This window comes from Phyllostomus discolor, chromosome 7 (genome assembly GCF_004126475.2).
Source record: "Phyllostomus discolor isolate MPI-MPIP mPhyDis1 chromosome 7, mPhyDis1.pri.v3, whole genome shotgun sequence".
Lineage (NCBI taxonomy): Eukaryota > Metazoa > Chordata > Mammalia > Chiroptera > Phyllostomidae > Phyllostomus > Phyllostomus discolor.
The window spans coordinates 92,402,708-92,416,719 of record NC_040909.2 but is presented as its reverse complement, the minus strand read 5'-3'; the positions used below and the strand labels follow the sequence as shown (position 1 = coordinate 92,416,719).

The following is a 14,012-nucleotide window of genomic DNA, read 5'->3' as shown; positions in this document are numbered from 1 at the left end:
TCAAGGGTTGATATGTGAGTTAGAGGTAATTTTATAAAATGCCAAACCACAAAAGGGAGCACTGAAGAAGTAATGGGTGTGTATCTCTGTATTTCTAATCGCCATTTCCATCAGGAAGAATGGTAAGGCTCATCTTCACTTAATCTGAAAACTTCAGGTAGTCACAATGTAGGAGACAGAGAACTGAAGTTTCCATTCCACCAGGCAGAAGTAGAAAATGATGTTACTCAGGGGAGAGATGGCTGGTGTGAATGTAAAAACTACACTGGCTGTGGGACTTGGCAGTTAAATCATAAGGGCTGGGGAGATGAGCTATAGGATGAACATTTGTTTTAATTCAGCTGCTGGTGTTTCAGAACTAGTGCTGTTAGCAGCTACTGTCCCAGATATAGTTTGTTTGAGTGAAGGGAAAGATAAAAAGCCATCACCACAGGCAAAACTGGAAATGAGTTTGTACTTACATCTCAGTGCCCTTGACCTATCCTGCTGTGTAAGTAAATAAACATGGTCCCTCCTTCTGTTAACCTCTTGTGCACTCTTGGGACAGGGGCTAAGGCTTCTGGGGTACAGAACCTCCCCTAAAAGAAGTGGACAGTGTGCTTCTCTAGTGGGATTCTGGCAGAATCTGGGGAGGCCTGCTTAGTTGGCACTAAGGGTCCTTTTCTAGTAAAGACACCAGTGTTAAGCCTCTAAATTTTACTTGAGGTTCAGTAAGAAAAGAAAAGGACAAAACATTTTTCCCTCTTTCTCCTCTATTCCTCCCTTGGAAAACCAACCCACCTGAGGAAAGAGAAGGTTGGTCTTCTTTTGAGAAGATAAGTTTGCAAAAGGAGTCAAAGCAGAGGAGTGGCTCTCAAGCCTGAGAACACAATATAGTCACTGGGGAAGCTTTTCACATATAGGAACACAAATCTCTCTCTGCAGAACAGCAGGGTCAGGATCTTGGGGAGCTGGCATTCTCTCAGTTCTCACCAATGGCCTGAGTTGTGATGATGTGAACCATCCTGCATACCACTGGAGACCCTAAGATTATACAAAAACTACTCAGCCCCTCATTTTGCCCATCAGCCATGAGGAGGGTGGAATCCCACTGCCAAAGAAGGGGACTGTGGGTGCTGTCCACCCAAAGCTCCGTGGCCCCAGCTGCTGGAGACCACATACTTGACTGGGAGGGGAAGTTGAATGTAAAATGGCAAAAGGAAATAGAATCGAGAAAAGAAAAACCAAACGAAGATATATTTAGTAATTTTCTAGACTTCTTTTTGTTTCAGGAATTCTTTACACCTTCTCTGCACATGTTGCATCATGTATGAATCAGAAAGAAAATGTGAACAAGTGGAGGCACATAGAAAACTTACCACTGCCAATCAGGTGACTAGCTGTGAAGACATTATGTGATAATAATCTATCTTTGTGAGCATGGCACTTGTGAATCAAGACTTTTAGAATATTTCAGAAGGGATGGTAAAAGATCACACAGGAAAAAAGACAAAATTTAGGGAAGAGTAGAATATTTTATCCCTCCCCCTAGGCACCCAATGCCTATCCAACACATACTGGGCTTGTAGTGTGCCTGCTCAGCCTGCTTGAAAACAAATCCCATTTGGCCCCGTAAAGGGGTGTTCAGGCGTCTAGACCATTGACTCAGTGCTCCAATCTGGAAATGCTCGAAGGATGGAGGCAGGACTTGTACAAGTCTTTTAAACCATGTAACCATATGGAATCACCTTTCATCCCCCGCCTCCCTGCCCTGCCAACTGGTACTCAGTTTTATGTTGACAATAGTTGAAATGTTAAACACAAGTAAAAAGTTTGAAATGTTATTGGGCCAGGTATATTAAAATAAAATCAAAAAATAGAAATATTAGGTATATACATGACAGCATAAGTGAAATAAACACGTGGTAAAGCATTTTTCCATTCAGATCTTACAGAAGTAAGAAACATTTAGTAAACAAAATTGCTTGTATCTCTTGCTACAGTGGCTCTTCAGAACCTCCTCAGTTGCTTATTTTCCTTTCCATACTGTATAAATAGACTCACACACTTTTTAGGCCATTTAGAAAAGACTGCTGAATCACAAAATAGCCCCCCAAATATGGCATTTTTACTTTGAGTACAACTAAAATTAATATTTGATGATTAAAATAATGTTCAAATCATTTGAAGCAATAAAGAAAATGTTTATGTTTTATAAGGCTCTACATAGATTAGAATCTTATTCTTTTCCCAGCTACATTGTCAATGAAAGTTGGTATATAGGAAATTGTGGAGTTGAAAAGCCAGACTGTTTAAAAATTAAGGTATTCTGTCATTCTTAAGGTAGAGCAGTTTCTGAGGCTCTTCTCCCTTTCCTGAGAGGTCTGTGCAAGGCCGGGCAGTCAGTGAGGTCCACGTCACTTAACACAGCAGCTCTGCATCGCTCACAAATGACACGTTTACAGGAAAGAGACCAAGAAAGTGTAGCTGCTTCCTCCCTGGGGGTGCTGGGCAGTCTCCACAGAAGGAAATGTTTAACAGATAGATTTCAGGTGGAAGGACAATCACTGAAATCTGGGAAAGACATTTTCAAGCTTCTGACTTCACCTGCAAAATCTAACAGGTTAGATTAGTAATTTTTAAACAAATAAGCCAAAGCACAGAGAAAATATGAAGAAGGGCCATGATGAGTATCTGGTTATTTTACTTTTATAAATGAGTTTAGGCCTACTATTGGAGATTTACTGAAATGGCCTCTGAACCTTTGAGTCACACAACCAGTTGTAAACAAGAGGCCGGAATGGGTGTATTTTGGGTAGAACAGGTGATTTTTCCTCAGAAGGCTGTATTCAGATGTTGGTATAGCCAAGCAAGATGGCCAGCTGGAAGAAGGCCAAGGGGCAGAGTTGTGGGCATCCTCTGGTGAGAAGATTCTCTTCCACGTACAGAGTGTTTCTTCCTGAGAAATTTAGCCTCATTTCAGGAAGCAGGGATGACAGATGATCTTAACACACAAAAACTAGCGCAACCAGTAGTTGTTATTGTTTCTTCTTTAATGAGGCAGCTGTCCCTGGAAAGGGCTATGGGTCTTGCTGCAATCTAAGGCTGCTGCTGATACTGGCCTTCTGTGGCAGTGTAGAAATCATCCAGGACGCTCTGCAGGTAATCAAACGTTGGCCTCTCTTCTGCCTTTTCTTTCCAGCACATCTTCATGATTTCATAGAGCTCCTCTGGGCAGTTCTCCATGCGAGGCATCCTGTAGCCCTGAGACAGTGCGGTCATCACATCGGCATTAGTTCTCCCTAAAGCAAAAAAGAAAAAATGCCCTAGTTAGCAACCTGACTGAGGGGTAAGCAATGCACTGGTCTTGCTGCCCACATCCTGCATCCATTAGTAAATAATGGATGAAGGATGAAGGGTGAATGCTGAAATAGTTTTAGGAGTGTATAAATGTAATTACTCCTTAATTGTTAAGGAGTTGAAATTGTATTCGGCCCTTTGGAGGCAACCTCGAGGCTGATATGGTCCCTGGTGAAAATGAGTTTGACACTCCTGCTCTAGAGGCTGCCATGGGCTGAATCATGGCCCCAGCAAATTCATATATTGAGGTTCTGGCCCCCAGTACTTCAGAATGTGGCTGTATTTAGAAGTAAGTCCTTTAAAGGGGTCATCAAATGAAAATGAGGCCTTTAGGGTGGGTCCAACCCAACCTGACTGGTGTTCTTACGAGAAGAGAACAGGACACAGAGTGACCCGGGATGCGTGTGCACAGAAGAAAGGTCGTGTGAGGACACAGTGAGATGTCCACCTCCGAGCCAAGGAGAAGCCTCAGGGATAAGCAGCCCCGCCCACACCTTGATCCCAGACCTCTGGCCTCCAAACCTGTGAGCACATCATTTCCGTCATTTGAGCCACTCAGTCTGTGGCATTTTGTTATGGACACCCTAAGAAACTGATATGAAGGCTGAGAACATTTCTATAAGCAACTAAATAATATAAATTTTAGTACAAAAGGGATCAAGACAGCATTTAGTTTGCCAAAGGGAAGCAGGCAAATGTGGTGAGCAGAAGACAAAGCAAGTTCTTTCACGACAAAAGGATGTTGGATGTGACTGATCTTGTGAATGGACTACTGAAGCCCAGCCCCAACCCTCAATCTCAATTTCTTTTGTAGTATTTTTTTAGCTTCTATCTGTAATACATCATCAAAATCATATGTGCATACATGATCTTATACTAATATTTTTAAAAATCAGCTCTTCGTTATAAATTTACTTAAAGAAGTCAGGATTCTTGAATCAACTAAGCCAACTGATTATGTCCCAATTATTAAATTGTCTGTCCTCAGCACAGGCAAGAGTCAAAGCTCACATTGACTCTGGGATGAGTGTGTCCTCAATACCCCGTGAGGGAATGAGGTGCTGTTGTCCCTACAGAGCGCTGTGAGAGGACTGACCATGGAGGATGGCTTTAATATGGTCAAATGTCTCACGGTAGTTCAGATGCTGAACTTCCAATCTTTGTTACTGAATTAGTTTTAAGAAAAAAGAAGATAATTTTAATAACATTTTCCTCTGTTATTGAAATGGGGCAGAGAAAAGAGCTAATGTAGTGGTTTTAGCAGCACTCACTCACATCTGCATGTTTTGCCTATTCTGTGCATACCTTACTCTGCAGAGATAGGAACTTATCCAGAGAGGAGCTGTATTCCATCCAGAATATTAAGACTATACTTCCAGGGATCATTTCTATAGTTCGTTACCAGAATATTTTCATGCAAAATATGTGCACTGTTTGCCCTGGCCAGGTTGCTCAGTTGGTTAAAGCATTGTCCCGATATGCCTGGGGATTGTTACAGGTTCAATCCCCAGTCAGGGCACATACAAGAATCAACAGATAAATACATAAATAAGTGGAACAATGCCTCTCCCTCTCTCTCCTATCCCCTCTCTCTCTCAAACCAATAAATAGACAACTAAAAAAAAAGAATATGTACACTATCTGGCATATGTGGAATGCCATTAAAAACAATTTCCTTTCCATAGCTATCTTCTTTCCATAGCCATAGATTTTACCACTAGTGGTCACTAGAAAGACTCTAAAAGAGAGCTAGAAGCTTAGGAAAAATGTCTTTTACCAGCTTTGGAAAAGAACCTTCTTTTGAATTTACTCTCTAAGCAGTGTTTTTCAGTTTATGGATCACCGCTCATCTAGGATTAACAAATTCATTTTTTAGGGAGCTACCAGTATTTAAAAAAATTAACAATAAAAAAAGTCAGAAGGCACTATACATGTAAAAGTTAATGTGGCTTATGAAAATTTTGTTTTATATATGAAGGTTTCTGTATATTCTTAACATGGGTTATGATCAGTGACCTCTGAACTTTGTGCTTAACTATCCTTTCTTCTTCTGAGGACACAGTGACTGAAAGGCCCTGCCTGGATTTAAACCTCTGAAAGAAGACATGATTGTTTCTGCGTGGAAAGCACCCTTGGTTTTAAAATGGAAAGATCCGAGCAAACTTTCTAATTGTTAAGATCTCTTGAAAGTTATTAGAAAGTTATTTAGATGGTGAATTACTTTTTCTCATGTCAATTTCTGAAATACCATCTTCAAATATTTGTGTAACTTGAATGTTCTAACTAGAAGACTTCATTTGATTCTCATTGCTTGGAGCCATGGGGCTCATTTGCATCACTTTCTTTATTTGGGGTTGGGATCTCCATAAAATTTATGGCTTTGGCATTGCCTTGACTCTCGAAACTAGCCAAGTTCACTTAAATAACTTTCAGAAGAAACCTCTGTGTTTATTTCTGCATGGGGGCTGGGTGTGGGTCTGAGATTCTGGTGGGGGGACTAATATGCAGGATGATAGAAACAGCAGCTGGACCTGTGAACTTGGTTAGGAATATCTTTCACTTCCTTCTTGGAGAATCTCCAATGGCATAAAAGGTCAGAATGTGCCCATGGGAGATAAACCTTTCTAGGGCCCCTTAACACCAATGCAGACTTTTCTTCCTTGTTCTCGTATGCTCCTAATGATGAAGAACTCTCAAGATGCAGAAGAAGGCCAGGCACCTTCCATTCTGCCTGGGGAATTTAATTTGATAAGAAAAACAAAAGGAAGAAAATCTGGAGTCTATCTTTTAGTGTAAAAATAAACCAATGGACAAAATAAGACTATTAAATAAGTCTTAGATTAAAGTCTAAGATTAAAGCTGGTATTTGCTAATTTGTCTGTTGTTAGGTCAAAAACAGCAAACACCCACTGGCTGGTGATCTTAAATACAAGCACGTTCACAGTCCATCCTTCAATCTTTCAACAAGCATCTACTGAGTACTTACTATGGGTATTAGCACTAAGCTCTGAGAGATATAAGAATGACGATGACAGAGACTTGTCCTCAAGTGACACACAGCCTGGTCGGGGGGGATGCCCCCAGGACAGAGTGGGTGAGAGGGAGTGGGAAGTAACCTCTGGAGTGGGTAGGAGTTAGCAAAGACTAAAGGTTGGTGAAGGAACACAGGAAGGAGGAAAATGAAGCACAGCAGAGATTAGAAACGAACAAGGTGTTTGTGACAGGAGATGAGAGCCCAGAAGCTCCAGGAACTATGACAATCTTAAAGACAAAGGGCCCTCAATGAGTGTGAGAGGAAGGAAGTACCAGCAACCACAGGACCACAGTCTCCTACCCAACAATACTTCCAAAGGGGCAAATTAGTTTTTTCTGAGCATCCTGTGGCCAGTGTGAGCATTTGCTGCAGGGTGAGTTTCCTGGTCCCGAGTCACCAGGGACACTGAGATGTTGCACATAGCTGGTAAGAAACAGCCAGGAAAGACATAATGCTTCATAAAACTTAATCATTTTCAAATCTCCTTTCTCTTTATAAAAGCAAAGCAAAACAAAACCCAAACCACAAAGATCCCCTCTCATTTTTTAAGAAAATTCAAATGTAAATATTATTATAGTTTTGCTTTTAAGATAGTGAAGTAAAGGTCTTTGCCCCATCTTCTTGTTTTTCCTCCTTAATTCACTCCCTCCAAGAACAGAACAAGAAACAGAAACTTTAAGTCTGTCCTTGATGAAGATGGGAGACACCTGTCAACCAGAAGCAGCAGAAGTCCGAGCCAAGAGGAGGAAAGTGAAACTACAGCACCTGCAAGAAAGGGACGGGCAAGATGTGTCCTCACACCGATTGCCCCTGGGAGGCTCCACATAATTACAGCATGTGCAGAGGCTAGGTGGGTGGCTGCAGACGGGACTGTACCTATAAAGCCCACCTAGCAGGTGTGCCAGGGTAATGGTGGAGAAACTGAAGGTACGCCAAGCCCAGTGGAGGCGGGGGTAAAGTGTGGGATGGAAGACCCAGAGTGAGGAGAAATGCTGAACATGTAAAAGCGAGACACATTTCACACCTCACAACTTAGATGACCCCTGAGGACATTGTGTTGAGTGAAGTCAGCCAGACACAGGAGGACAAGTACAGTATGGTTCCACCGAACAGGAGGTACCTAAAGTAGTCAAATTCATAGAGACAGAAAGTAAAATACAGGTTGCCAGGGACTGAAGGGTTGGGGAAATGGAGAGTTAGTGTTAATACAGGGATGTCAAATCATTTTCACTGGTGACCACATCAGCCTTGTGGTTGCCTTCAAAGGACCAAAATAATTTTAGGGCTGTATAAATGTAACTTCTCCTTAACTGTTAAAGGAGTTAAAATTGTACTGGGCCCTTTGAAGGCAACTGCAAGGCTGATGTGGCCACCAGCAAAAATGAATTTGACGCCCCTGGTTAATGGGTACAGTCACAGTTTGGGAAGATGAATTAGTCCTGGAAATGGTGGTGATGGCTGCACAACATTGTGAATGTACTTAATTTAATGCCACTGAACTGTACACTTAAAAGTGGTTAAGACGGCAAATTTTATTCTATGTATATTTTACCATAAAAAAAGGACACAACTGCCCGCTCCCCAGTAAGCCTCCAGGATGTGGACATCCTGGCTCATATCCTGCAGGCAGGTCCTGGAAGATTTTCTTCTGATGGAGCTCAATGGTCCCAGAGAACAGTCCTGCAGCCTGTGAGGGTCCTGATAAGTAAGGCTGGTGGTCCAGGGACCCTTGTTCTTGTGAGATTATCTCACCAAAAGAAGGGGAGAAGGTAGGGAAGGAAAGAATGACAGGGACAGAAAGAGCAGACATGAGATTCAGAGAATCACTCCAGGAGGTCTACCATCTTGCTAGCAAGTGATTCAGAAATAGAATAAAAAGTGGAAAGGGAGATGCAATCAATGGAAATTTTCCAGAATTTATGGCTATAAGTTTCCAAATAGAAAGGACAAAACAAGGACCCAGCATAACACAAAAATGACAAAGCACCACATCAAAGTATAGAAATTTCAGGGATAATGAGAGATCCTGGGTTCTTCCACAGCAGAAATGAGATCCTAGACTGAGGACAGAGTCAGAGGCTGCCAACCACTTCAGAACGTGGATTCAGGGGAAGAATTTGTTTAAAGTTCTAGGTCAAGAGGTTTTGAGTTATAGCATTCATAACATAAGAAAATTAGATAATTGTACTTACTTAGCTACTTAATTTTATTTAGGTCATGAGCCTCTCAAGAAATATCCCTATTTGGGAATGTATTCTATCTTCTAAGTTGGAATTAGAAGCAGAATAATAACATCAACACCTCAAATTTTCATGAGGACAAACTCCAGAATAGTACAGCAGCAACTGTGGTAAATGACCTTAGCTCATTCATTCAGTGCTCACTCACCAAGGAGAACAAAAAAATGCTTGAAGAAAACAATTCCTTGTGGCTTTGAGTTTGTGGGGGCTAAAACCTTCAAAACACAAAAATTTTTTGAAATGGACTGATAGTAATTGGACACAAAGGATTTTTGAGATTTGCCCAAAATATAATTAATAGGTACAAAGTCTTTTTTTAATTACAAACTCCCAATTTATGTGAGAAACTGATGCTTTCTTTTTAAAAAATTTAATTGTTTTATTGTTGTTCAAGTACAGTTGTCTGCATTTACCCCCACCTGCCTCCCCTGATTCCATCCCCCTTTGGTTTTGTCCATGAGTCCCTTATAGTTGTTCCTGAAAACCCTTTCCCCCTTCCCCCCAATTATCTCCTCCCACCTCCCTTCTGGTTACTGTCAGATTGTTCTTAATTTCAATATCTTTGGTTATATTTTGCTTGCTTGTTTGTTTTGTTGATTAGGTTCCACTTAAAGGTGAAATCATATGGTATTTGTCTTTCACTGCCCAGCTTACTTCACTTAGCATTATGCTCTCCAGTTTCATCCATGCTGTTGCAAAGGGTAGGAGCTCCTTTCTTTCTGCTGCATAGAATTCCATTGTGTAAATGTACCATAGTTTTTTGATCCATTCATTTGCTGATGGGCACCTAGGTTGCTTCCAGCACTTGGCTATTGTCAATTGTGCTGCTATGAACATTGGGGTGCATTGGTTCTTATGAATTGGTGTTTCAGGATTCTCAGGATATAATCCTAGCAGTGGAATTGCTGGGTCAAAAGGCAGTTCTATTTTTAGTTTTCTGAGGAAATTCCACACTGTTTTCCACAGCGGTTGCACCAGTCTGCATTCCCACCAACAGTGCACTAGGGTTCCCTCATCCTCTCCAACACTTGTTGTTTGTTGATTTGTTTATGATGGCTATTCTTAACTGTGAAGGTATCTCATTGTGGTTTTAATTTGCATCTCTCTGATGTCTAGTGATGCTGAGCATCTTTTCATATGTCTCTGGGACCTCTGTATGTCCTCCTTGGAGAAGTGTCTGTTCAGGTCTTCTGCCCATTTTTAATTGGGTTGTTTGTCTTCCTGGAGTGGAGTCATGTGAGTTCTTTATATATTTTGGAGATCAAACCCTTGTCGGAGGTATCATTGGCAAATATGTTTTCACATACAGTTGGTTCTCTTTTCATTTTAGTGCAGTTTTCTTTAGCTGTGCAGAAGCTTTTTATTTTGATGAGGTCCCATTTGTTTATTCTTTCCTTTATGTCCCTTGCTCTAGGGGACATATCAGTGAAAATATTGCTGTGTGAAATATCTGAGATTTTCCTGCCTATGTTTTCCTCTAGGACTTTTATGGTGTCACAACTTTTATTTAAGTCTTTTATCCACCTTGAATTTATTTTTGTATATGGTGTAAGTTGGTGACCTAGTTTCATTTTTTTGCATGTAGCTCTCCAGGTCTCCCAATAACATTTGTTGAAGAGGCTATTTTTACTCCATTTTATGCTGCTGCCCCCTTGGTATAAAGCCTTTTTCTAAAAAATATGTTACAGAAAAGTCTTTTTCCTGCACTATATTCCAATATGCACGGAAATTCATGGTATTAGCTGTGCCTGCTCAAACTATCTATCTCAGTGAATAGGATGCAAATAGGAAATGACACACCTACACTACACTCACTCCTACACATCTAGTATTTGACTACTAGAAGTTTAATCAGTAACTTTATTGACAGAATTGTATCATTTATTCTCTCTCATATTTCCAAAATGTTGTTCTATTATGGCTGGGGAATAGCAATAAAAGACACACCTTTCACCATAAGCCTCCTTCTATCTTTTGAACTCAGAACCATGTGACCATATTTGTATTTAATAAATAAAATTAGGGAAAAAATTCTACTTAAGAAATAATACTGCAATATTTAGAACTATGAACAGCAAATATCAGTAGGAGCCTGTGAGGAGCATCTGCAAGCGGAAGCCCAGAAGTGTTTTGCGCTGTTCTTCATGTGCATATATTACTTAGGCAAGTATTAAAATATTTAACAAAAACATAATTGCAAAATATTGGAAACTTCAAAAATTTATGAAGAAAATTAATAAACCTATTATCTCACTGCCCAAAGATAGTAACATTTTGATGTATTATAGCCTTTTTAGTTTTTATTTTCCTCTAAAAATATGTTTATATGTAGCTTTCTTACTTCTTTTTCTCCCCTCCTTTATTTTATCCCCTTTTTATTTTTCAAAGTCAGACATATCTTTTAAACCATTTTTAAACAGTTAATATATCCAACACTTTTCCAGGTAAAGAAAATATTCTCAAGCAGTTTTTTAACAGTGATGGAAATGGCATGTTCTGGCAATGTTTACCAATTTTCTGCTATCTGTGAGTCAAATCCTTTGAGATTTAAGTTCATTGGATTGTTCGATCTGTTCACATTTCCTGATGGTAGAGCCTCTGTTAACATGCAAGTGTTGTGACTGGCAACATCTTTGGTCCAGAACTCCAGAAGGCATCACATTCCAGTCCTTACAAAGCACGAGCTAACTGGGGAAGAGACTAGTCAGTGCTTTCTGGTTGGTCCTGTTGTATTTGTGTGTGTGTGTGTGTGTGTGTGTGTGTGTGTGAGATTCTCACCATTTTTCTACTGATTCTTTTATATTTTTTATGATTTTTCACCACAAATATTTTAAAATCCAGGCATGGAGCACAGTAGGCAAGAATGTGAGGTCTTGGGAGGCACACAGGCCTGGAGTTAGAGGCTGCTCTGCCAGGAGCTAGTGACACAGTCCTGGGCAAGAGTCTCCTCCGAGCCTCAGGGCCCCGTCTGCATGTCACCGTGGAGCATGTCACACGACATCATTTTAGGAGTTGATATGTCATTTGACCAGGTATCATATTATATATATGATCTGAACATATAATCTTTCTCCATAGATACATATAGATATAAATTATTGGTATACAGATATAATGTCAGACATCAGGGTGGATCAAGAAATATTTTCCCTACTTTACAGTAGGTGTTGTTCATTCATTTCAGTGTCTAGGGCAGAGTGGCAGGAAGAACATAAAATGTTGGCACAAAGGAGATCTCAAGGGACAGTCAGCTCCACTGTGCAGGCACGGCCTACATGTTCTCCCTCCCAGCTGGGGCCACTCCCAATTTCTGTGTCTCATTCCTACACAACAGTGAGGGTAATCAAAAGCAGGAAGGCTGCGTCACCACTTCGTCCAAAGACTTCCATGGCTTCCGTCTCATGTGAAATAAAATGTGAAGCTCTCCCGTGGCTCCTGAGGCCTTTCTATCCACTCCATCCCCAACTCCATGGCCCCTCTACCGCTCTCACCTCCAACTTCCTATCCACAGCATGGAGACAATTAAATGTTCTCGGACCGTCATTAGTTCATTAATTCATTCAACCTCCGAGGCCCAAACATCGTGGCTCCTGCTCCTGTTGGGGATCCCATGCACTGGCTGTTTCCCCTGTGGGACACTCAGCCCCGGACAGCCCCACCGCTCCCTCACTCACGTCACATCACGTCAGGACTTCCTTGCGGGATAGCTGTGTAAAACCAGTAGCTCTCGCCCAGCTCGCTAAGGATAGGGATAGGGATGGGGATGGGGGGCGGGGGGGGTGGTGGCGCTAATCCCTAGACCATTTCACACACTCTCTATAGAGCACTTCATCCACAGACTATTTGATTATCACTAGTCTCTCCCTACCAAAATATTAGCTCTGAAGAGCAGAATAACAGCACGTGGAGAGTGACTGGCACCCTCTGTTTTTTTTTTTTTTCTAATGAGGTAATGAGGTAACCATTAAGAATTTAATTTAAATTCACCTTATCAATCAACTGTGTTAAAAGCCAAACGTTAAAAGAATGTGAAGGGTTTGGGAGAAATCCCCCTCTTGCACTTTCCACCCCAGATCCCAGGGCAGGGAGGGCTGGTGGAATCTGGCTCCAGAGCCTCAGCTGTCAGGATTCTGGAGACACTGAGTGCTGTCCTCACTTCTAGTCAAAGCTCTGAAGGACTTTTCACAGATAAAGAGGTGGTTTCTTCTTGAACAGGCAGGGACTCCAAAATACTTTATATGAACCTCTGTTTCAGAATGAACCAAAAAGCACTGAAAATCCCCATTTCTATGTCTGTGCTCTCCATCAGGTGCTCAGTTTAGCAGGAGCACCTATGTCTAATCCTCTAATCCATCCTCATATTCACACACCCACGATGGTGCCAGGCACAGTCTAGGCATGAAGTTAGTGGTGGAATGAATTAGTGAAGAAAAAGAATATGCTCTCAATCAAGTGAGAGGGCGGAGAAGAGGCTAAGAATATGTTACAACACTCTCCACTAAAGACAGTCAAAATTGAATTCTAGCACAAAAGGGTTATTTCTGTTTTAGAAATGAGCTTATTACTTTTTTTTAACATGTTTGACTTTTTTCTCACATGCACCACTTGAATGGAAATAGGTAGTAAATAAAGGGTACCTGGGTAGGGAATTTTCCCATAGGTGACGATTTCATACAGGAGAATTCCAAAGGACCACACATCAGACTTAATAGTGAAACATCCAAAGTTGATTGCTTCTGGCGCTGTCCACTTGATGGGGAATTTAGCACCTAGCGGAGAAGACACAGGAGTCTTACTTGTGCCTCTGAGTTGACAGAAAAATGTCATGGCCCTGTGATCCTCTTTTGAGAAAACTATGATTATTTATTTTGAATAGGTAACACATAGTACAAAGCAGAGATGATACAAAATGTTATACTTAAAATGCTTGCCTGCCTCCCTGTTTCCCTTTTGGGCATTTCTCTGTTAAGAAGTCAAGTGTCTCGTGTCATCTCCCGGAGATACCCTAACCGGCCCACCTTAAATGTAAATGTACATGATGTGGGCTGTAAGGCATTTATTCTTAGCTTGTCCATTTGTCCCTCAACACCAGCGCCCAAGCATGTAGAAGGTGGGCAGCAAACACAAGGCCCCCAGGCCAAATCCAGCCCTCTACCTTGTTTTATCCAGCCCGGCACCTTGTTTCTACCCTACAGCAGCTCTGAGCTCTCGCTTAACTGTTAAGGAGTAGTTACATTTATACAGTCCTAAAACTACATTCGGCCCTTTGAAGGCAAGCGCAAGGCTGATGTGGTCCCTGGCGAAAAGGAGTTTGACACCCCTGATGTGTAGGGTGGGGCAAAGGTAAGTTTCCAGTTGTGAGTATGCAAAACAGTTATTCTTGTATTATTATTTCTTAA

General features: G+C 41.3%; 1 protein-coding gene and 1 pseudogene across 2 annotated transcripts in view; one reads left to right on the top strand and one right to left on the bottom strand.

The window, feature by feature from the left end:
* Positions 1 to 1,820: 1,820 nt before the first annotated feature.
* LYN (LYN proto-oncogene, Src family tyrosine kinase) overlaps positions 1,821 to 14,012 on the bottom strand; it is a 131,701-nt gene continuing 119,509 nt past the window's right edge. For both annotated transcript variants that reach the window (XM_028533892.2, XM_036031119.1), the window contains exons 12-13: positions 13,251 to 13,382; positions 1,821 to 3,281 (exon numbers count right to left, since the gene is read on the bottom strand). In XM_028533892.2, coding sequence (XP_028389693.1) covers positions 3,079 to 3,281; positions 13,251 to 13,382 — 335 coding nt within the window. In that variant the 3' untranslated portion in view covers positions 1,821 to 3,078. The remainder of the gene's footprint in view (positions 3,282 to 13,250; positions 13,383 to 14,012) is intronic.
* Positions 4,703 to 4,788, top strand: LOC114514923 (annotated as a pseudogene).